This window comes from Thamnophis sirtalis, unplaced genomic scaffold (genome assembly GCF_051295495.1).
Source record: "Thamnophis sirtalis isolate CommonGarterSnake01/CBP01778 unplaced genomic scaffold, rThaSir2_p1.2 scaffold_8, whole genome shotgun sequence".
Lineage (NCBI taxonomy): Eukaryota > Metazoa > Chordata > Lepidosauria > Squamata > Natricidae > Thamnophis > Thamnophis sirtalis.
Genome location: NW_028261388.1, coordinates 2038562 through 2062500, shown reverse-complemented (window position 1 = coordinate 2062500; position 23939 = coordinate 2038562). Strand labels below are relative to the sequence as shown.

General features: G+C 46.8%; 1 protein-coding gene across 1 annotated transcript in view; it reads right to left on the bottom strand.

The window, feature by feature from the left end:
- C2CD3 (C2 domain containing 3 centriole elongation regulator) overlaps nucleotides 1–23939 on the bottom strand; it is an 84561-nt gene that overhangs the window by 20450 nt on the left and 40172 nt on the right. The window contains exons 19-28 of the mRNA XM_087720954.1: nucleotides 23408–23571; nucleotides 22311–22434; nucleotides 21286–21554; nucleotides 19535–19612; nucleotides 17597–18223; nucleotides 15960–16256; nucleotides 6564–6702; nucleotides 5256–5320; nucleotides 2824–3011; nucleotides 1681–1781 (exon numbers count right to left, since the gene is read on the bottom strand). Of these exons, the coding sequence (XP_087577080.1) occupies nucleotides 1681–1781; nucleotides 2824–3011; nucleotides 5256–5320; nucleotides 6564–6702; nucleotides 15960–16256; nucleotides 17597–18223; nucleotides 19535–19612; nucleotides 21286–21554; nucleotides 22311–22434; nucleotides 23408–23571 (2052 nt within the window). The remainder of the gene's footprint in view (nucleotides 1–1680; nucleotides 1782–2823; nucleotides 3012–5255; nucleotides 5321–6563; nucleotides 6703–15959; nucleotides 16257–17596; nucleotides 18224–19534; nucleotides 19613–21285; nucleotides 21555–22310; nucleotides 22435–23407; nucleotides 23572–23939) is intronic.

The window sequence follows — 23939 nt, the reverse complement described above, 5'->3', positions numbered from 1 at the left end:
AGACTACAATTAGTCCAGAATGCAGCCGCGCGAGCGATACTGGGTGTACCTCGGTACACCCACGTTACACCTATCCTCCGCGAGCTGCACTGGCTTCCTATTGGTCTCCGAGCACGATTCAAGGTGCTGGTTATCACCTTTAAAAGGCCTATATGGCTTAGAGCCAAGGTGGCGCAGTGATTAGAGTGCTGTACTGCAGGCCATTTCAGCTGACTGTTATCTGCAGTTCGGCTGTTCAAATCTCACCAGCTCAAGGTTAACTCAGCCTTCCATCCTTCCGAGGTGGGTGAAATGAGGAGCCAGACTGTGGGGGCGATATGCTGACTCTGTAAACCGCTTAGAGAGGGCTGAAAGCCCTATGAAGCGGTAGATAAGTCTAACTGCTAACTGCTATTAGGACCCGGATATCTTCGAGACCGTCTTCTGCCACACACCTCCCTAAGACCAATAACATCGCACAGGATGGGCCTTCTCCGGGTGCCATCAGCGGGACAATGCCGGCTGGCGACGCCTCGGAGTAGGGCCTTCTCTGTTGCCGCTCCGGCCCTATGGAAACGAGCTAACCCCAGAGATCCGGACCCTACCCACTCTCATGGCCTTCCGAAAAGCTATTAAGACCTGGCTATTCCGGCAGGCCTGGGGCTGTTGACCTCTGGATTGAGGTCCAGCCCCGTTTAGATTGGGTGCATGTTGTGTCTTTTTAAATTTGCCGTGTTTTTATCTGTTTTAAATTTCTCTTCATTTCTGTTTCTGTAAGCCGCCCGGAGTCCTCCGGGATTGGGTGGCCTATAAATTTAATAAACAGTTTAAACAGTTTAAGGAGAAAATGAAATCATGGACGAAGAACCAAAGAAACAGGTTTAAACCGAACACACTTATAGAGGACTGAAAACACACCTTATGTAGAAATCCTAGAGACGAGGTGTGGCAGTTCCAAAATATGTGCCCTTGTGTACCATTAAAAACATCAGTAAAGAAATGTGAGGTCCTTGGTGCTCTGTGAGCTTGGTGACTTTCTTGCAGATGTTTCATGACCCAACTAGGTAACCTCATCAGAGCTAGAAGGGACGAGGGGGTTGTGAAGAGAAGGTGGAGGAGGAGGAGGAGAATTATGGGGTCCCAGGTGCTCTGTGAGCTTGGTGATTTTCTTGCAAACGTTTCATGACCCAACTAGGTAACCTCATCAGAGCTAGAGGAGGAGGAGGAGGAGAATTCTGGAGTCCTTAGTGCTCTCTGAGTTGGGTTCTTTTGTTGCTGACGTTTCGTGACCCAACTAGGGAACATCATCAGTGCTAGAAGTAAAGAAACATTAGTGCTATAATACTGGTGATGTTCCCTAGTTGAGTCGTGGAATGTCTGCAAGAAAACCCCTAAACTTCAGAGGGCACCAAGAACCCCACGGTCCTCCTCCTCTTCCCCCTCTCCACAAACCCTGCTCCCTTCCAGCACTGATGAAGTTACCTAGTTGGTTCATGAAATGTCTGCGAGAAAGCAGTGATATCACGTGTCACACAGGAGAGGAGGCAGAATTTGACATTTTAGTGTGTTGAAATTTGGGGAAATGCATCAGAGCCACAATGAACGGAATATCCCTGCCAAGAAAGGCCTGGGATGAAATAAGGGCAACACTATGCGGTAATTTTGCAGCCCTGGAAACATCCACCTCTGGCTTTGTCTTACCTCGCATAGCTGGAAGCTTCCGGGCTCTTCCACGGAGAACCTGAAAATCTGGGGGTGACTCTGGTACAGAAGGATACGAAGGAAGGATTTGTGTCCCTTGCCTGCAAAACAAAAGGACTTAGGGTGGGTGTTGTGGCCCAGCAGGAGCCGTTGGAGCTGCCACCAGACTCCGACAGCGAGGGGCCCTATGAGTCGGCTCTGGAGGACACTGGACAGGGTTCCGACTCCGAGCAGGGCACAGAGAGGCTGGTTGGCCACCAGGAGGTGCCTGAGCCTTGGATCAGTGGGGAGGAGACAAGGGAGAGTGATCCGGACGCCAGCAGTGAGTTGTTCCTGGATGCCCGGCATCGAAGAGCTAATAGGCGTCAGGGACAGTTGCGCAGTTACAGGAGGTAATTGCACTCAGCTGATGGTCATTAGGCTCCTCTCCAGACTATAAAAGGACTGCTTGTGCACCCGCCCCTCTTGCAGAAGTCAACGCAGGAACTAATGTTGGAGAACATTATTGTGAGCTTGGCAGGCTGGATTATTGCCGAGGTTTATCTGTGCTGGATTGCTGCCAAGGACCTGTCTGTCTGTGAATAAATTCAGTAAAGTATCTTTGGCTTGGAGTGTGTTGGTGTGGGACGAGGGGGGTCAGAACAGGTGGGTACCTCAACAATCCACAATCGGGCAATCAATTTATCAAAGTAAAGGTAAAGGTTCCCCTCGCACATGCATGCTAGTCATTCCCGACTCTAGGGGGCAGTGCTCCTCTCTGTTTCAAAGGCGAAGAGCCAGCGCTGTCCGAAGACGTCTCCGTGGTCATGTGGCCGGCATGACTCAACGCCGAAGGCGCACGGAACGCTGTTCCCTTCCCACCAAAGGTGGCTCCTATTTTTCTACTTGCATTTTTACGTGCTTTCGAACTGCTAGGTTGGCAGAAGCTGGGACAAGTCACGGGAGCTCACTCCATTACACGGCGCTAGGGATTCGAACCGCCGAAGCACCGACCTTTCTGATCGACAAGCTCAGCGTCTTAGCCACTGAGCCACCACGGCCCAGTTTATTAGGAGCTTGGCAGAAGCTAAAAAAAAACTTTCGCAGCCAAGCAGACTCGCCAAAGGGAAACGGGGAATGGTTATGTAGAGGGGATGCCTTTACCTGGCAGTTCCTCGCCTTCCTTTCTTCTTTCAGGTGAGTGATGTTTTCGAGCGGGGAGATGGCGACTTTGACCTGCCCTCGGCACTGACCGCTCAGGTCGGTGATGTCGTACCAGCCGCAGACGTACTGGAAGCCGGAGAGCAGTGGGGAGAGGTCCACGGAGGCAAATCCTATCACTCGTTCGACGTCTGCAGGGAAAACGGCATGTAAAAAGCGTGTGAGACGTCTCAGCAATTAAAATGTGCCCCTCGGCATGAGAAATCTTGGTTTGTGCTCCCTATTCCAAATGTTGGCCTCTGAGAGAGCCACGTGGACGAGGGCACTGAGGGAAAAGGCAATCGACTGAGTAAAAAATGATCAGATGTTAACTTTGAAAGCTCTAGTTTAATCTGCCTTCTTCTTCCAAAGGGCCCATACTACAACTCCCCTTATCGGTTAAATGCACCTTTCGAGTAGCAATAAAAACACCCCCAAACATCGTTAGCTGCAAGTAATTGGGAATTTTTAAAATATCCTTCCCCTACTTTGTAAAAGGGAAGACTTCGTTTTCAAACGAGCTATTTATTCATTTGTTTAGTTTTTTTCCCTTCCTTCCTTCCTTTCTTTCCTCCTTTCTCTTTCACCTTCCTCCAACTTTCTTCTCCCTTCCTCCCATTCTTTCTTCTCCCTCCCTCACATTCTTCCTTCCTTCTCTTTCACCCCCCTTCCTCCCACTCTTTCTTGTACCTCCCTTCCTTTCCTCCCTCCCTCGCTCTTCATCCCTTCCCTACTTTCCTTTCTCTTTTTCACCTCCCTTCTTCCCATTCTTTCTTCTCCCTCTCTCACATTCTTCTTTCCTTCTCTTTCACTCACTTCCTCCCACTCTTTCTTCTACCTCCCTTCCTTTTCCTCCCTCCCTCGCTCTTCATCCCTTCCCTACTTTCCTTTCTCTTTTCCACCTCCCTTCCTCCCATTCTTTCTTCTCCCTCTCTCACATTCTTCCTTCCTTTTCTTTCACTCACTTCCTCCCACTCTTTCTTCTACGTCCCTTCCTTTCCTCCCTCCCTCGCTCTTCGTCCCTTCCCTTCTTTCCTTTCTCTTTTTCACCTCCCTTCCTCCCATTCTTTCTTCTCCCTCCCTCACATTCTTCCTTCCTTCATTCTCTTTCACCTCCCTTCCTCCCACTCTTTCTTCTACCTCCCTCCCTCGCTCTTCATCCCTTCCCTTCTTTCCTCCTTTCTCTTTTTCACCTCCCTTCCATTCTTTCTTCTCCCTCCCTCACATTCTTCCTTCCTCCCTTCTCTTTCACTTACTTCCTCCCACTCTTTCTTCTACCTCCCTCCCTCGCTCTTCATCCCTTCCCTTCTTTCCTCCTTTCTCTTTTTCACCTCCCTCACATTCTTTCTTCTCCCTCCCTCACATTCTTCCTTCCTTCCTTCTCTTCCACCTCCCTTCCTCCCACTTTCTTCTACGTCCCTTCCTTTCCTCCCTCCCTTGCTCTTTGTCCCTTCCCTTCTTTCCTCCTTTCTCTTTTTCACCTCCCTTCCTCCCATTCTTTCTTCTCCTTCTCTCACATTCTTCCTTCCTTCCTTCTCTTTCACCTCCCTTCCTCCCACTCTTTCTTCCCCCTCCCTCACATTCTTTCTTTTTCCTTTCTTCCTTCCTTCCCTCCCTATAGCCACCCATCTCGATCAATAACTCTGGGTGGCTTACAATTCCACAAGTATAAAAACAATGAAAAGGATTTAAAAGCGTTTTGAAAACAATAAAAGCATCCAAATTAAATACACATGGGCTGCCGAGATACTTGGCCAGTTAACAGTACAGGCAGCCCGAGACTTATGGCCCTTCATTTAATGATTCATAGTTACGACAGCACGGGGGAAAAAAGTCACTCAGGACCAGATTTTCACCCTTATTATGATTGTTGCGGCATCAACAGAGGAGTCACGTGAACAAACCCTTTGAGTGTTTAGCAACTGACATGTATTTATGTTGGTTTGTGCAGCGTCCCAAGGTCCCAGGACTGTTGTTTGAGCATGCATGCATCCGCACATGCACTTTGGCTAAAAAAAGTGCCTAAATGGGATGGCATAGAGCCAGGGTGGGTGGGTGGGGCCAGCCGCGATTTCCACTACTGGTTCGGGCAAACCGGTCTGAACCGGCTGGTTCGGACCGGTTTGCCCAAACCAGTAGTGGAAATCGCGGCTGGCCCCGCCCAGCTTCTTAGGAATCTTCTGACAAAGTCAAGGTAAACCCGAAATTAGTAGTAAGCCGAGAATTACCCGTCCCCCATTTATAGTGACACACGAGCAACAATAAATGCCAACCACAAACACAGGGTGGGAGGAAGGCAGACAGTTCGCGATCCATCAATTTTTAAGGAAGATTGCTACGCTACAGTTAGAAGAAGTTGCTTGTGGCGAAAGAGTCCCAATTAGTGACCGGGGTACCTGCTTTATGCCATATTTTGAAGACCAGAGTTTTCTGGGAATCCAGCAGGAGTTCCTTGGAGAGTCTGCAAGGAATAATAAAAAAAAAAGAAATCAGAAATATATTTAAACGACAGCGAGAGGAAATATCACTTCCCGGCGTGTTGTCGGGAACGTTTTTGCTATGTGGGTCGTCCTCGATATATGACCACAGTTGAGGCCAAAAGTTTATGTTGCTAAGCAACAGAAGGCAGGTGTTAAGTGAGTTCTGCCCCAGTTTACTGCCGTTGTTAAGTGAATCACTGTGTTAAGTTAGTCCCATGTTAAGGGAATGGGGTTTCCCCATTGACTTTGCTTGTCAGAAGGTCGCAAAATTGGATCAGCTGACCCCGGGATACTGCAACCATTGTAAATAGAGGTAGTCCTCAACTTACGACCACAATTGATACCAAAATTTATGTTGTTAAGTGGGGAATTTTTAAGTGAGTGTGCTCCATTTTATGACTTTTCCGGCCATATTTCTTAAGTGAATCACGGCAGTTGTTAAGTGAGTCACAGGGTTGTTAAGGGAATCTGGCTTCCCCCTTGACTTGGCTTGTCGGAAGGTCGCAAAAGGGACGCTCCAACTGTTGTAAATATGAAGCGGATGCCAAGTGCCTGAATTTTGATGGTAATGGTTGTTAAGTGTGAAAAACGTTCGTTTTTCAGTGCTGTTGTAATAGCAATAGCAATAGCAATTAGACTTATATACCGCTCCATAGGGCTTTCAGCCCTCTCTAAGCGGTTTACAGAGTCAGCATATTGCCCCCAACAACAATCTGGGTCCTCATTTTACCCACCTCGGAAGGATGGAAGGCTGAGTCAACCCTGAGCCGGTGAGATTAGAACCGCTGAACTGCAGAATTGCAGTCAGCTGAAGTAGCCTGCAGTGCTGCATTTAACCACTGCGCCACCTCGGCTCTTTGTTGTAACTTTGAACGGTCACTGAATGAATGGTTGTAAGTCGAAGATAACTCGTATAAAAGGTTGAGTCAATCTGGTTCTCTCCAATGACACTGAAGGGCGACTTTTAACAATCCTCCAGGCACCAGGGCAGTCTATCCTATCTGAAGAGCCCAGGTTGGGGGAAGGACAAAACTGTGTTTAGTTCTAATGGAAAGGACCAAGCTGTCCGCACGGAGTATCATCCCTTCCTTTCCCCACCCTCCAGTCAGAGCTGAAGAAGCTTCTTGGATAGGAAGAGAAACGTCTTCGAAAGAAAAAAACAAGGAAGTCCAGTTGCCTCCCAAAAAGGGATATTTCTGGCGATATTTCTGACGTCTTAGTTACCTCGTCTGCTGCTGAAAATCCCAAACAGGGGAATCTGTGTTTTCTACTGTTGCGGTGGTGATAGGATGATCCGCATCAGTGGCCACGAAAGTCACGTAGCTACAGGGCGACGTTGCTCCCCGCTCTGCGAGAGGACTCCCTGAAACCGAGCAAGTGGTCAGTTTGTGTTCTACGACAATTTCACGACAGAGAAACAGGAGTCAAATCAGAATAGAGCTGGAAGGGACCCTTGGAGGTCTTCTAGCCCAACCCCCCGGCTTAAGCAGGAGACCTTACGTCATTAAAGGCAGATGGCTGTCCAGTCTCTTCTTAAAAGCCTCCAGTGATGAAGCACCCACCGCTTCTGGTGGCAAGCTGTTCCACTGGTTAATTGTCCTCACTCTTAGGAAGTTTCTCCTTAATTCCAGGTTGCTTATATTCCTTGATTAGTTTCGATCATTTTGTTTTAACTTTTAAGCTGAATGGTTTCCCGATCAGGAAAACTGAAAAATTGCTTGAATAGAACATGGAATCCTAGAGCTGGAAGGGACCTTAGAGGTCTTCTAGTCCAACACCCCTGCTCAAGGCAGGAGACCTAAGGTGAAAGAGGCCTAGGATGGAACCCATTTTATGATTCTGGTTTCCTACAAAGGATTTATAGCGAAAAATCTGGACTTGCTAGCCACATTCGGAGTTTACGTTTCTTTGGAGAAATGAAAGTTGGCATTCTTAGAGGTTTAGTTTTAATAAGGAAGTAATTAAAAATGGGTATACATGTGAAGTGACTATTTAGAATACCTGGTTGAAAAATGAAGGAATAACATCTTTGTTTGAATGTACGATGTACAAGGACAATAATGAACACAAGCATGCTCGATACTTGATTGGTGGGGATTATACATAATTGAAAACAGGGATATACAAATATAAATGGTTGGTAAATCTCTTTCATATCGGGATCTGTGATTATATAAAGGTGTGTTGTTATTAAACAGACAATCAAGAATGAAAGGGAATCAGGTTTGAGAAAAAAATATTAATCGTAATTGAATATACGTTGTACAATGAAAGTGAGGTATTTAGTTATATTAGATGAAAAATCTGTGATTGTAAATGTAATTGAGAATAGGGATGCAAAAACACTTGTAACCAAACGACATGCTGTATGTAATGGATGAGATCACTTTTTAAATATTGTTTTTTATTTATTTTTATGTTTAAAAAAAAAACAGATTGCAAAAAAAAAGAAGTTAAGTTCTGCCTCTAAAAATGACCTGCCAAAAGGTTAAGGCATTCTGGATAAAAATATGGTGGATTATGCAAAATATCTTTAAAAGAAGGATAAAGTTTACTCCTCAGTTATTCTTACTAGGTACAAGTACTGACTTTACAGTGGTAGAGACTAACTTGATTCTGCACCTAATAACGGCAGCAAGACTGTTGGTGGCGCAATACTGGAAGAAGGAAGACTTGCCTACAATCCAAGAATGGACATTGAAAGTCACAAACTTAGCCGAGATGGCTAAAATATCGGCATATCTTAAAGATCACTCAAATGAGAGATACAAACGAGACTGGAAAAAATGGATTGACTATATACAAGATAAATACGGGACCAAGAAATTCCAGTTAGCCTATGCTTAAGATCAGGAATGATTTAAATTATTTAAAGTTAGCTCAGCAAGAAGAAGCTAAGATCAATGTAGAGATGTCATTCATTTCTTTATTTCTTTTTTCTCAATAGATTTTAGACTGTGTTTGTTAAAAATCCATAGGGAGGGGTATAAATTAGGCTAGACAAGAATTTGGTGGTAAACTAGAACTATTTTGACACACACAAAATTGTACTCCGATGTCTTACTGATTGAGGAATGATGAAATGCTTGTTTTAAAAGAAATAAAACTTTTGAACCCTAAAAATGATTTCATCCTTAGAAGATGTAGAAAGCCAATTTATTCTGCACTTACTAGGTTCTGCCTCTCCCCCTTCTACCCGTGTTTGTTTTTTTGGGGGAAAAACCCAACTAGACAGTCTTCAGCTTACAAACCACAACTGCGCCCAACGTTAACGTTGCTGAGCGAGACATTGGTTAACTGAGTTTCGCCCCATTTCACCACCTTTCCTGCCGCAGTTGTTAAGCGAATCCCCGCCATTGTTAGTCACACGGTCGTTAAGTGAATCTCGCTTCCCCGTCGACTTTGCTTGCCAGAAGGATGTGAAAGGGGATCACCTGACACCCCCCCCCCCCAGGACTGAAACCGTCATAACAATGAACCAGTCACCAAGATTTTGAATTTTGATCTCCTGGCCAAGGGGACGCTGCAACGGTCGTAGCTGTGAAAATTGGTCGTAAGTCACTTTTTTCAGTGCCGCTGTGACTCCGAACGGTCCCGAAATGAACGCTGAGGACTCTGTACATATGTGTACAATGTGTACATATGTGTACAAAGTTGAGGACTCTCTGTAAATGTGGTTCTCGACTTACAACCATTTGTTTAGTGACCGAAGTAACAACGGTGGTGGAAAAAAGGGAACAATGACTGTTTTTCTCACTTAGCCGAGGTGGCACAGTGGTTAAATGCAGCACTGCAGGCTACTTCAGCTGACTGCAGTTCTGCAGTTCGGCTGTTCAAATCTCACTGGCTCAGGGTTGACTCAGCCTTCCATCCTCCCGAGGTGGGTAAAATGAGGACCCGGATTGTTGTTGGGGGCAATATGCTGACTCTGTAAACCGCTTAGAGAGGGCTGAAAGCCCTATGAAGCGGTATATAAGTCTAACTGCTATTGGGGTATCCCTAGTGTCTCTCCTGCAGCCATCTTTCCTTTTGGGTCTTTGGCCTCCCACACTTTCTATTTTTCTACTATGCCTTTTCTATGGCGGGAAAATGGGAGGAGAGATTGTATGGAGTTAGATGATATGGAGCCATAACAACATTCTTTCTAGAAAACCAAGGTCATCCTTTGTCTTTGCACTTCCTACACCTGACCGGAACTGGATGGGTGGAAGCTGCCAGCGTGGCAGTGGGAGATTGGACCATGGGATGGACTGGTGGGTGTGGTGGGAAGATCTTGAACTTTCAACTGGGGGTGGGGAAAACCGGGAAGCTTTCAGATTCGGGTTTCCCCAGATGTGCCAACATGGCTCTCTTCATCAATAGGAACTTTGAGCAATCCTTTGCCTCGGACTCTGGTTTAATTTTGGATGCTATTTGGAAACCCTGACTCCCAGGTCATGTGATCAAAATTCGGACGGTTGGCAACTGACTTGTACTTATGACGGTTGCAGTGCCCCAGGGGGGTCATTGTGATCCCCTTTCGAGAACGCCTGACAAGCAACGTCAATGGGGGAGGCCAGATTCACTCAACAACCGTGGTACTGGTTGCAGTGATTCACTTAACAAACCTGGCAAGAAAAAGACGTAAAATGGAGCAAAACTCACTTAACGACTATCTTGCTTAGCAATGGAAATTTGGGGGTCGGTTGTGGTCGTACGTCAAGGATTTACTACCTCTTAGCTTTCTATAGTCGCACATCACTGCAGATTCTCCTCTAGTAACCAGGGTGTTAGAGAGGAGTAAAAAAAAAAACCAGATAATAGTATTAAAGTCCTAGGAAGAGACGCTAATTCTGTTTTTCTGCCCCGGATGGCCTTTTGTCTCCTATTTCTCTTGCACCAATGGCTGGCCTTCTCCAGCACCTGCCCACTGTACTTTCAACTAAGGCATGTTCTCATCCTTGCCCAAAGAAAGGTATTGTATAAAAATGAGCACATCTACCCACGTCTGGTTTGCACTGCAAAATCTTGGACTCTGCATAAAACTCTACAGCTATGGCCTTGTCAAATATGGAATGGAATGGAAAATAGAATAGAAAATGGAATGGAATAGAATAGTAGAAGGAATAGAATGGAATGGAATAATACAATACAATACAATACAATAGCAGAGTTGGAAGGGACCTTGGAGGTATTCTAGTCCATCCCACTGCCTAGGCAGGAAACCCTACACCACTTCAGACAGATGGCCATCCAGCATCTTCTTAAAGACTTCCAGTGTTGGAGTATTCACAACTTCTGGAGGCAACTTCTGTTCCACTGATTAATTGTTCTAACTGTCAGGAAATTCCTCCTCCGTTCTAAGTTGCTTCTCTCCTTGATTAATTTCCACCCATTGTTTCTTGTTCTGCCCTCTGGTGCCTTGGAGAATAGCTTGACTCCCTCTTCTTTGGGGCAACCCCTGAGATATTGGAAGACTGCTATCATGTCTCCCCTAGTTCTTCTTTGTATTAAACTAGACACACTATGTTTGAGCCTCCAGTCCCTTAATCCTCTTTGTTGCTCTTCTCTGCACTCTTTCTTGAGTCTCCACATCTTTTCTACATCGTGGCGACCAAAACTGGATGCCGTATTCCAAGTGTGGCCTCACCAAGGCCTTATAAAGTGGTATCAACCCTTCACCCGATCTTGATTCTATCCCTCTGGTGATGCAGCCTAGAACTGTGTTGGCTTTTTTGGCAGCTGCTGCCCACGGCTGGCTCCTATTTCAATGGTTGCCCACTAGGACTCCAAGATCCCTTCTCACAGTTACTACTGTTGAGCAAGATACCACCTATACTGTACCTGTGCATTTCGTTTTTGTTGCCTAAATGTAAAACCTTACTCTTTTCACCATTGAATTTCATTGTATTAGATAGTGCCCAATGTTCAAGTTTGTCAAGATCCTTCTGTATCTTGAGCCTTAAGTCTTCTGGAGTGTTGGCTATTCCTGCCAGCTTGGTGTCATCTGCAAATTTGATGAGTTCCCCATTTATTCCCTCATCCAAATCATTGATGAAGATGTTGAAGAGTCCTGGGCCCAAAACAGAGCCTTGGGGTCCCCCACTGCATACTTCCCTCCATGTAGATGCAGTTCCATTGAGGACTACACGTTGAGTGCGGTTGGTCAGCCAGTTATGAATCCATCTGGTGGTGATGCTGTCCAACCCACATTCTTCTACTTTATCTAGTAGTAGGTCATGATCTACCTTATCAAATGCCTTACTGAAGTCCAAGTAAATCATATTGATGGCATTCCTCTGGTCCACTAATTTTGTCACTTTGTCAAAGAATGCAATAAGATTAGTCTGGCATGATCTGTTTTTGACAAACCCATGTTGGCTTTTGGCTATTACTTTGTTTGCTTCTAGGTGTTCGTTAATTCGTTGCTTGATTATCTTTTCCAGAATCTTTCCTGGTATTGAGGTCAGGCTGATCCAGATCCTGGATCTGTTTTTTTCCCCTTTTTTGAAGATGGGAACCACATCAGCTCTTTTCCAGTCCTCTGGTAGTTCCCCAGTGTTCCAGAATAGAATAGGGGAATAGGGAGGGGAAGGGAAGAGAATATAGAATAGAATAGAATAAGAAATTAGAATAGAATAGAATAAGAATAAGAATAGAAATAGAATAGAATAGAATAAGAATAGAAATAGAATAGAATTAGAAGAAAAGAGAAAAGAATAGAACAGAGTCAAGTGAATCACTGCAGTCCTTAAGTGGGTAACATGGTTGTTAAGCGATTTGCCCTGTTTTACAACCTTTCTTGCCGCAGTGGTTAAATGAACCACTGCAAACGTTAAGTTAGTGAGACGGTCATTAAGTGAACCTGGCTTCCCCATTGACTTTGCATGTCAGAAGGTCGCAAAAGGGGATCGCATGACCCCGGGACACTGTGACCGTCGTAAGTACGAACCAATCGCCACGCATCCAAATTTTGATGACGTGACCACAGGGATGATGCAACGGCTGTTAAGTGTGGGAAACGGTCGTAAGTCACTTTTCCCCCCAGTGCCTCTGTAACTTCAAACGGTCACTAAACGGATGGTCGTAAGTAAGAAAACCCCCTTTATAATAAATCCTTTCTGCTCTGATCAATCTCTCCTTCCCACAGAGATGCCCCTGAATAACAACCGGTCAGTTTCGCAAGAGTTCTAAACCCAGCTGAGCTGCAAGTCGACAAATTTTGGCCTTGTTTCACATTTTGGAGAAGAAGAAGAACTGAAAAACAGAATTTGCTAAAGAAGTTAGTGCAGTTTTTTCTCAACCTTGGCAACTTGAAGCGAATGCTGGCTGGGGAATTCTGGGAGTTGAAGTCCGGACATCTTCAAGTTGCCAAGGTTGAGAAACAATGAGTTAGTGTTTCTTCCTGAAAGCAGGAAAAAAAAAAAAAGGAGGAATGTGTTAGCAGTGCAAGGATGAGGGCGGGCACGGGAACTTTGAGCCAGGGGAGGAAACGCTGAGAATAATTGCCCGACTGTTCTTTAACCCGCTGCCAAGCCACACTGCTTTGGATCCAAAAGGCTTCCTTGGGAGAAATATGGGAAGGTGCTTCTCTGATCAATCCAGTTTAATCTAGTTGTGCTGGCATGAGGCACAGATCACTGGAGCGCATCAGGATGGAACAATCGGGAGGTGTTTTTGAGAAACGGCCTCGATGTCCTTGGTGGTGCGCGGCGCAAGGGCCAATTGCCCGTTGGCAGATAAGACAGCGCTCCGAGGGTCAACGTCATTGCCCAGAGGATCACTGGTTACTCTCTCGCCTCTTTGGAAGAGTTTTATAGCTCCCGCTGCTTTAGGAAAGTTGAAAACATCCTTAAAGATCCATCTCAACCTGGACACCCCCCCTTTTTTTTTGAACTATTACCATCTGGCAGACGGTACAGGACAATAAAAAACAAGGACAAATATGTTGCAAAACAGCTTCTATCCCAGGGCAGTAACCATACTGAATTCTACTATATAGTGCAACATCAGGTTTTCAATTTCAATTATATAGAATGTAAAATTGTAATGTACAATGAAGACGGCATTTAGCAGTTCGACTTAGACTTATATACCGCTTCCTAGGGCTTTCAGCCCTCTCTAAGCGGTTTAAAGAGTCGGCATATCGCCCCCAACAACAATCCGGGTCCTCATTTTACCCACTTGGGTACTTGAGAGACCGCCTGCTGCCAATCACCTCCACTAGACCGATTAGATCCCACAGATTAGGCCTCCTCCGAATTCCATCCGCCGGCCAGTGCCGACTGGCGACTACCCGGAGGAGGGCCTTCTCTGTGGCTGCTCCGACCCTCTGGAACGAACTCCCCGTGGAGATTCGAACCCTCACCACCCTCCAGGCCTTCCGCAAAGCCATTAAAACCTGGCTGTTCCGACAGGCCTGGGGCTAAAGAGCTGTTGCCCTCGTCTCGAATGGTATGACTGTTGTGTGTTTTTAAATTATGTATTGTTATGTTTCGTCTTTTATTTTTTGTCTGTACCCCCCTTCCCTGATTTGAATTGTGAGCCGCCCTGAGTCCCCTTCGGGGGAAAAGAGCGGCATATAAATATAATCAAATCAAATCAAATCACTTCGGAAGGATGGAAGGCTGAGTCAACCCTGAGCCGGTGAGATTTGAACAGCCGAACTGCAGAACTGCAGTCAGCTGAAGTGGCCTGCAGTGCTGCACTCTAACCACTGCGCCACCTCGGCTCTTCTCTTTAATTTTGTTGTACCATGTGCAATGACAGTAAAATAAAGTAAAGTAAAAGTAAACGTAAAGTAAACGTAAAGTAAAGTAAACGTAAAGTAAAGTAATCTAAAGTAAAGTAATGTAAAGACAACACCCCAGTTGTGGGAGGAAATTCTAGGAATAAGGTCACCAGAATCAAAAGCAGAACAAATGGTTATTGGGTGGCTGCCCCCTCCTCCTTCCAGGTTGGCTGAATTGCAAACGCTTGCATTTTATTGTACAGGTAATCGTCAGGAAGTGGGCATCCAGACTTTCCAGCTGCCTCTCATGCCAAGAATCGGCGAGCTCCACCCTCGGTCCTCAGGTAGGACTGGGCAGAACTCACCGAGCAAATGTCTCACTTAACAACATGTCGCCTTTTTCAGAGTATAAGACGCACCTTTTTCCTAAAGAAAAGAGGGTGAAAATCTGGGTGCGTCTTATACACTGAATATAGCATTTTGGGGCTCCCGAAACCACACCCGCTTTGCAAAAGTAGCCGTGCACAGCCTTTAGGAGGCTTCTGGAGCGCTCCCGGGGGCTGGGGAGGGCACAAATGAATGAAAAACGGGCCATTTTTTGCTCATTTGGGGGGGGCAACCCCCAAGAGCACAAAGGTTATGCATGCCCTTTTTTTTGCAATAACAAATGGTTATTGGGTGGCTGCCCCCTCCTCCTTCCAGTTTGGCTGAATTGCAAACACTTGCATTTTATTGTACAGGTAATCCTTGGTTTACAACACTTCACTTCACAAAAATATGACTTAGGACCATTTTTCACACTAATGGGTCAAACTCCGGGAAAGAAATTATAAATCTGCCACGGCAGGAGCCTACAAAGAAAACCTCTGTAAAATGTTTTATAGATGGCATGTGCCCCCAGCGAGATTGGCCAAAACGTATCCGAATCTATCCCCCAAATGTTGGAGATGTAGCAACAGGTCGGGAACATTCCATCATATGTGGTGGACATGCCCCATTCACAAGGAAATATGTTGTAATATAGTTCCTTGTGTAGGCGTAGCAGTCAGCCATGGCCCAGTTCATAACGGGGCATGCAGAGCCACACTGAACCACACAGGAGAAAACAAACTCCTAAAACCCCATAACATCCTGATAGTTCATAACATAACATCCTGAGAACCTCTTTGTATGAGTCTTATCTCTCTCCTTCTATTGATTCACAACTTTTGTCTCTGTTTCTCACTTTACAAGGTCTTGTCTCCTCTCGCTGTTATTTTTTCCATGTCTCCCATATCTGAAGTCATCAGCCTTTCCCTGGATAACGGGGCATGCAGAGCCACGCTGAACCACACAGGAGAAAACAAACTCCTAAAACCCCATAACATCCTGATAGTTCATAACATAACATCCTGAGATGTGCCCTACCAATGACGCCCAGGATTTGACCATATATAGACAGAACTTCCCTGAGCAGTAGATTAGAAATTGTACTTTTACAGGCTGTTTTTAACCACATGCTGATTGCTCCTCCTGCCTTTGTCCTATCTCAATAAAAGGGGCTCTCAGACCCCCAATCTGGGTCGCTCCATCCCGAGAAAGATCGTGTCCGTGTCTTTTCTCCACATTGGCCTCATGGACGAACCATGGGAACATCACAGAAATACTGGCCAAAAATGGCTGCATTCTGTGTATAAGACGCACCAACATTTCCACGTTCTTTTAGGGGGAGGAAAAAGGTGAGTCTTATACTCCGAAAACTACAGTATACCTACGGGATTTGGCATGCGACCCTCAGTTCTGGCTTTGCTTTACTGTAATCCACTTGGCCTTTAGCGAACGATACTTTTACCTAGTAAATGACACCGAAGGGAGTCAAGGGTCTTTCTCGCTCACAGGTTCAAGATGAGGCAGGACTGACACCGGCTTACCTTTTAAGCTTAGGTGCATGGCTCTTTCCACGAGAACGCTCACAGCGAACGTGTTCTCCAGGCCATGGGCATCAGGTTTCTCCTGGGGGGCTTCGTCGACGGGAGGATTTGCTTCCGAGCGGGCTCCCAATTCCTTCTCTGCTGCCTTTGTCTCTTCTTCAACACTGCTGCTGCTGTCCCTGTCGTCTTCAGCATTCCCAGGCCCTCCACGTGGACCAGCAGGAGTCACCGCAATGTGAATGCGCAGGGCGGCTCCCCCCAGGTTGGCCGCGTTGCGTCGGAACAAGGGAAAGACACCTGCGACGAGGAGAGGAAAGGAGGCTCGCTTGAAATGCACATCTCGCCCCTCTGAGAAAAAGCTGCTAGGCTTTCTAAGGGGGGGGACCGCAGGTTGGCTTTGCTGTTAGTCCTCGATTTATGACCACAGTTGAGCCCAAACTGTCCATTGCTGAGAAAGGAAGTTGTGAAGTGGGCGTCGCTCTACCTTACCAACTTAGAGAATCTCTACCGATAGCCTTCTCACAAGCAAAATCAACGGTGAAGGCACCTATCCACTCTGGGACTAACTTAGCAACTGCCAGGATTCACTGAACCGCTGTGCCAAGAAAGGTCGTAAAACGGGACAAAACTCAATGTTCGGCTCAGGTTGTGGCCTTAAGTAGAAGATTACCTGTATTTCTGAGAACCAGGCTAGTGACTGTCTCTAAAGCCTTGGTGGCGCAGTGGTTAGAGTGCAGTACTGCAGGCTACTTCTGCTGACTGCCAGCTGCCTCCAATTTGACAGTTCGGATCTCACCAGGCTCCAGGTTGACTCAGCCTTCTGTTGTTCCGAGGTGGGTCAAATGAGGACCCAGATCGTTGGGGGCAAAAGGCTGGCTCTGTAAACAGTTTAGAGAGTGCTGGAAAGCACTGCAAAGCGGTATATAAGTCTAAGTGCTATTGCTATTGTCCTCTCCCATTCCTTTCCTTTTTTCCTTCCTTCCTTCCTTCCTTCCTTCCTTCCTTCCTTCCTTCCTTCCTTCCTTCCTCCCTCCCTCCCTCCCTCCCCAGGTGGGTCAAATGAGGACCCAGACTGTTGGGGGCAAGAGGCTGGCTCTGTAAACTGCTCAGAGAGGGCTGGAAAGCACTGGAAAGCGGTATATAAGTCTAAGTGCTATTGCTATTGTCCTCTCCCACTCCTTTCCTTTTTTCCTTCCTTCCTTCCTTCCTTCCTCCCCCCCCCCCCCAAGTGGGTCAAATGAGGACCCAGATTGTTGGGGGCAAGAGGCTGGCTCTGTAAACCCCTCAGAGGGGGCTGGAAAGCACTGGAAAGCAGTATATAAGTGCTATTGGGAAGGAAGGAAGGAGGGAAGGAGGCAGGGAGGAAAGAAGAAAAGGAGCAGCTGTGATGGCACAGTGGTCAGAGTGCAGTACTGCAGGCTACTTCTGCTGACTGCCGGCTGCCTGCAATTTGGCAATTCAAATCTCACCAGGCTCCAGGTTGACTCAGCCTTCCGTCCTTCCCAGGTGGGTCAAATGAGGACCCAGATCGTTGGGGGCAAGAGGCTGACTCTGCAAAACCCTCAGAGATGGCTGGAAAGCACTATAAAGCAGTATATAAGTCTAAGGGCTATTGATAAAAGCCGTTATAAACCTACCGCTGACCGTTTTCTTCTTCCATGAGCCCTCCGCCAGCGGTGCCAGGTCCACGTAGGCGGATCCGATCAAGCGGTCGGTATCCAGCGGTCTTTCTGCATCGCCATCTTTGCCGTACGCGCGCCACACCTGGAGTTCCAGTTTCTCTTCCCTGAAGTACCAGAGCAAGGTCGGACTCCACTGGAGATCCGTCCGGTTGGGTTTCTTAAAGATCACCGTCCCGCGTGTGTCGCCTTCTGTCAACTTTGGCCTCCGAAGGGAAGACCAAGTGGCTTCCTGGTCGTAGAGCTTGTAGCGGAGATAGAAGTAGACGCTTTTGTTTACGTGCGCTTCTCCTGCGAGTAGCATGCTCTGTAGCGGTAGCCACAGCCGAGGGGTGGAAACAGTCACACGGAGCGGTGCCGAAGGGGTCCGCTCTTCACTCTCACTATCCTCCCACGGATCCTCGGAGTAGGTGTCCTTCCAGTCCCACCCTACACGGTTGGCTGTCTCCAGAACACGCTCCCGGTCCGCGGGGAGAACAAAGGCGACCGAAATCTCCAAACCTCCCACGATGCTCTGCGTGACGTCGGCACGCTGCGATGCCAAGAGGTCCTCCGGGAGAATGACGGGATACCAACCTCTAAGGCCTGCGGGGGAAACGCAACGAGAGGAGCTTTCGTAAAGAAGATAAAAATAAAATCCCGTCGCCCCTTTTGCAAAGGACCATGTTTGATCCCCTCCTTCCAATTTCCTAACCGTCTCTCGGATATCCGGGCACGGATTTTAAGAGGCAAATAACTGGGCACCCTGAATTGCACTCGGAAGCCGGCTGGCATTCCTGCCAGCTCAAGCAGCAGTGGTGGCATCTACCCGTTATGGCTGGCACCGCTGGCTTTTGATTGCAAGGGTAGGCTTCTGGGCAGTCTTCAAGGGTAGCCCCATGAAATGTATATTGCAGTACTCCAGTCATGAGGGGAGTCAGTGTTCAAACGGCTTCCCAATTCAGGAAGAGGAGCCAATTTGGTCTAGTGATTGAGTACCAGGCTAGAGAGTAAGAGACGGTGAGTTCTAGTCCCGCCTTAGGCATGGAAGCTGGCTGGGTGACTTTGGGCCAATCACAGGGAGATGGCGAGTTCTAGTCCCGCCTTAGGCATGGAAGCCGGTTGGGTGACTTTGGGCCAATCACAGGGAGACGGTGAGTTCTAGTCCCGCCTTAGGCATGAAAGCTGGCTGGGTGTCTTTGGGCCAGTCCCTCCCTCTCACCCAACCCACCTCACAGGGTTGTTGTTGTGGGGGAAAACAGGAGGAAGAAGGAGTATTTGGTAAGTTCACTGCCCCAGGATATTTCTAAAAATAATAGAGGGAGAGCGCTTTGCGCACACAGCAAGAGCAATAGCAGTTAGACTTATATACCGCTTCATAGGGCTTTCCGCCCTCTCTAAGCGGTTTACAGAGTCAGCATATCGCCCCCAACAACAATCCGGGTCCTCATTTTACCCACCTCGGAAGGATGGAAGGCTGAGTCAACCTTGAGCCGGTGAGATTAGAACCACCGAACTGCAGCTTAGCAGTCAGCTGAAGTGGCCTGCAGTACTGCACTCTAACCACTGCGCCACCTCGGCTCATCACAGCTCTCAAAGGCCGCCCTCGGTCTCAGAGCTGGTGAGCTGAGCCGTTTTTTAGCTCAGCTGAGGGGGCGGCAATCCACTCTTCCGCGCGAATCAGCTGAGCTAAAAAACAGGGGGAATCTAGGACAGGGAACGATGGGGGCGGGAGGGCCGGGCCAACCGGAGGTGGTATTTGCCGGTTCTCTGAACTACTCAAAAGTTTTGCAATCGCTTTGTCTGAACCGGTCCAAACCGGCTGAATGCCTCCTCTGCTCCCGGCCATCTGCTCCAAGTTGTGCACCCGGCTTGTGGTAAGTGTAGAGGTCATGGTGTGTAACCAGGTGCCTTTACCTGATCTCCGAATCAGCAGGTCTCTGGTAGGGACCCTCACCGTTCCCAGCAGGCAATCTTTTGGAGCTTCCCTTGGAGCTGCAAGGGTAAATAACGGGTATGATGTAAACTTTCCATCATCATCATCGTGAGAATTCATCCCCCTGGAAAGCATCGATATTAGAGCAGGGAACAAAGACTTGGGGACTTCAACTCCCAGAATTCCCACAGGCTCATGACTGCATTTCGGGTGCTCGGCCACCGGTGTGAATTTATTATCTCTCGCAGTCACGTGATCATGATTTATGACGGCTTCACCGAAAACCTGGCATTTATTTCTGGTTCTTTGGGCAAAAATGCCGCCATAGCAAACCATGAGCTCGCTTTAACGACCGCGCTGTTTGCTTAACGACGGCTGCAAAAGAAGGTCGCCAAACCGACTTGGTCACATGAGGGTTCGTTTTACGACTGTCACAATTTTGGGCCGTAATTGTCAGGGTCCGTTATGGTTGTAACCTGAGGACTATCTGTACTAGTAAGCATACAGTTCAGCTGTTCAACTACAAGGAGTCCTTGACTTACAATCATTTGTATAGTATAGTATTAGTATTAGTATAGCATAGCATATTTTACTATAGGTAGCATAGAATAGAGAACAGAACAGAATAGCATAGTAAAATAGAATAAAATAGAATGGAATGGAATAGAATGGAATCAAATAGAGTAGAATAGAATAGAATAGATATTGGAATGGAAGAATAGAATAGAATAGAATAGAATGGAATAGAATATGAATATAGAAGATAATATGAATATGAATAGAGAATAGAAAAGGAATACAGAATAGAGTTTAATAGAATAGAGTAGAGAAAAGTAAGTAGAGTAGAATAGACTAGACTAGAAATACAGAATAGAGTAGAATTGAATAGAAAGGAATAGAAAGGAATAGAAAGGAATAGAAAGGAATACAGAATAGGAATATAGAATACAAAAGAATAGAAAAGGAATAGAAAGGAATACAGAATAGGCATATAGAATACAAAAGAATAGAAAAGGAATACAGAATAGAGTTTAATAGAATAAAGTAAGTAGAGTAGAATAGAATAGAAATACAGAATAGAGTAGAATAGAATAGAAAGGAATAGAAAGGAATACAGAATAGGAATATAGAATACAAAAGAATAGAAAAGGAATAGAAAGGAATAGAAAAGAATAGAAAGGAATACAGAATAGGCATATAGAATACAAAAGAATAGAAAAGGAATACAGAATAGAGTTTAATAGAATAGAGTAGAGAAAAGTAAGTAGAGTAGAATAGACTAGAAATACAGAATAGAGTAGAATTGAATAGAAAGGAATAGAAAGGAATACAGAATAGGAATATAGAATACAAAAGAATAGAAAAGGAATACAGAATAGAGTTTAATAGAATAGAGTAGAGAAATGTAAGTAGAGTAGAATAGACTAGAAATACAGAATAGAATAGAATAGAATAGAATAGAATAGAAAGGAATACAGAATAGGAATATAGAATACAAAAGAAAAGAATAGGAATACAGAGTAGAATTGAAATACAGAAGAAATAGAATAGAATAATGAAGAGTAGAATGGAACAGAACAGACTATCTCGATCAGATGAAGGGAAGTTTGTTGCACAAAAGCACCACAACATTCACAACTGAAGAGGTCTGGAGGAAGCCGTGCCCCCCCCCCCCCCCAGCCTTTGGGCTAGCTGTGGAGTCCGACTGCCGGGCCCCATCCTTTTCTCGCACCTGAGTTGAGGGGCTGGTGATAGAGGTGGAAAACCACCTCCGATCGCTGCAGGAGCTCCCCGAGGCAACAGGCTTCTCCGCTGCTCCTCTGGACCACGAGGCGGCAGGGCAGTTCCACGTGATGGTCAAAGGCGGGGCAGAACGAGCGAGCCACGGTCCGTGTCCTGCGTGGCTCGGCCCCAGGAAGGAAGGGGAGGTGGATCGAGACGTAGGTGTTGAGGCCAATTTCCGCACTGTAGCAGAACGGAGGGTGCTTTTCGGCCAGCGCCCTAAGCGACGAGAAAAAAATATTTATTTTTATGCCATTTATTTACACAGGTTGTCCTCGACTTACGATTCCTCGGTTAGTGACCGTTCGCAGTGACAATGGTCGTGAAAAAGGTGACTGACAAATGTTTTTCAGACTTATGACATTGCAGCATCTCCAGAGTCCCTTCAAAGTCACAAAAATGTTCGCACCTACGACTGTCACAGCATTCAGACCAGGGGTGGGTTTCAAGATTTTTTTACTACCTATTTTGTGGGCGTGGCCTGGCGGTCATGTGGCCTGGCGGGCGTGGGAAACTTGTAAAATGTGGCGAAGTTCACTTAGCAACGCTCTTGCTTAGCAACCAAAATTTTGGGGTCAATTGTAGTCATAAGTCAAGGGCTATCTCTGTCTTCCTCTGCACGGCAGCCTTGTCCTAGTAAACTCCTTCTCCTTTCTGGCAATTTTCCTCTCAGTTTAGAGGCACCAAAATAATCCAGACAATGTAAGGTTTCCTGCTGCAGCAGGGGGTTGGATTAGATGACTTCTGAGTAGCCTTCTAGCCCTAAATTGCTGTGCTGTCTTTCTGTCTTTCTGTCTCTCTCTCTCTCTCTCTCTGTCTCTCTCTCTCTCTCTGTCTCTCTCTCTGATGTAAGGGTCGTAAGTGTGAAAAACGGTCCTGTCACTTTTTTTCAGCGCCGTTGTAACTTTGAACCATCACTCAATGAACTGCCGTAAGTCAAGGACCACCCGTATGGAGCTTTGGCTTCCTTCTTACCTGGCCGCTGCTTGCAAGCCAGCCGCTGCGTGGATTTGGACGGAGATGGGAACGGCCTGAGCCGCTAGCCCATTTTCCGCTATTTTCAAGCTGCGTCGGTACTTTACGCTCACTTGGAACAAACCTGGGAAAAGAGGAGGGAGAGAAAAGGCGGGTTCAGCTTTCAGTTGCTAAATGCAGCTGGTCCTCAGCTTACAACCACCCCAAAATTACCGTATTTTTCAGAGTATAAGACGCACCAAGATTTTGAAGAGGCAAATTTTTAAAAAAAGTTTTTGCACTCTGCAGACCTCCCAAAAATACCCATTTTTTTTTTTTTTTGTGAAAATGGGCCCATTTTTTGTCAAAAAAAGGACATGCATAACCTTTGGGAGGCTTCCAGAGTGGATTGGATTGGATTTATTACATTTATATGCCGCCCTTTTCCCCGAAGGGGACTCAGGGCGGCTCACAATTCAATCAGGGAAGGGGGTACAGACAGGGGAATAAAAAGACGAGACATAACAATACAAAATTTAAAAACATACAACAACCATACCATTCGAGAAGGGGGGCAAAAACTCTTTAGCCCCAGGCCTGTCGGAACAGCCAGGTTTTAAGGGCTTTGCGGAAGGCCTGGAGGGTGGTGAGGGTTCGAATCCCCACGGGGAGTTCGTTCCAGAGGGTCGGAGCAGCCACAGAGAAGGCTCTCCTCCGGGTAGTCGCCAGTCGACATTGGCCGGCGGATGGAATTCGGAGGAGGCCTAATCTGTGGGATCTGATCGGTCTATTGGAGGTAATTGGCAGCAGGCGGTCTCTCAAGTGCTCCTGGGGGCTCCCCGCTCCCAAAAAATGAGCAAAAAATGGCCCGTTTTTCGTTCACTTGTGCCCTCAACAGCCCCCCAGGAGCACTCCAGAAGCCTCCTAAAGGCTGTGCACGGCTACTTTTGCAAAGTGGGTGTGGTTTCGGGAGCCCAAAAATGCTATATTCAGTGTATAAGACGCACCCAGATTTTCACCCTCTTTTCTTGAAGGAAAAGGGTGCGTCTTATACTCTGAAAAAGGCGACATGTAATGTCAAGTGAGACATTTGCTCCGTGAGTTCTGCCCAGTCCTACCTGAGGACCGAGGGTGGAGCTCGCCGATTCTTGGCGTGAGAGGCAGCTGGAAAGTCTGGATGCCCACTTCCTGACGATGCTGCATGGTGACCATGGCACAAAGGCGGGAGAGGGGCAAGCTCGCCCTGGCAACCACCTGATCGCGGACATTCGGGTAGTAGTACCTGCGGAAGACCAAAGGGTTGCAAAACTATAAGTTAGCTGGAGGGAACAAGAGAGCAAACGCGATCGGAAACTAAGTGTCAGCCTCTGCTTCGCTACCGCTTTTCGGCTGCCATTGAAACGGGGAGGGGTGGGGGGGCATGGCATTTGGGTGGGGAATCATAATGTACTGGAGGAGTATTGTTAGGAGTTATTCTGTCGAGCCGAGGTGGCGCAGTGGTTAAAGTGCAGCACTGCAGGCTACTTCAGCTGACTGCAGTTCTGCAGTTCGGCTGTTCAAATCTCACCGGCTCAGGGTTGACTCAGCCTTCCATCCTTCCGAGGTGGGTAAAATGAGGACCCGGATTGTTGTTGGGGGCAATATGCTGAC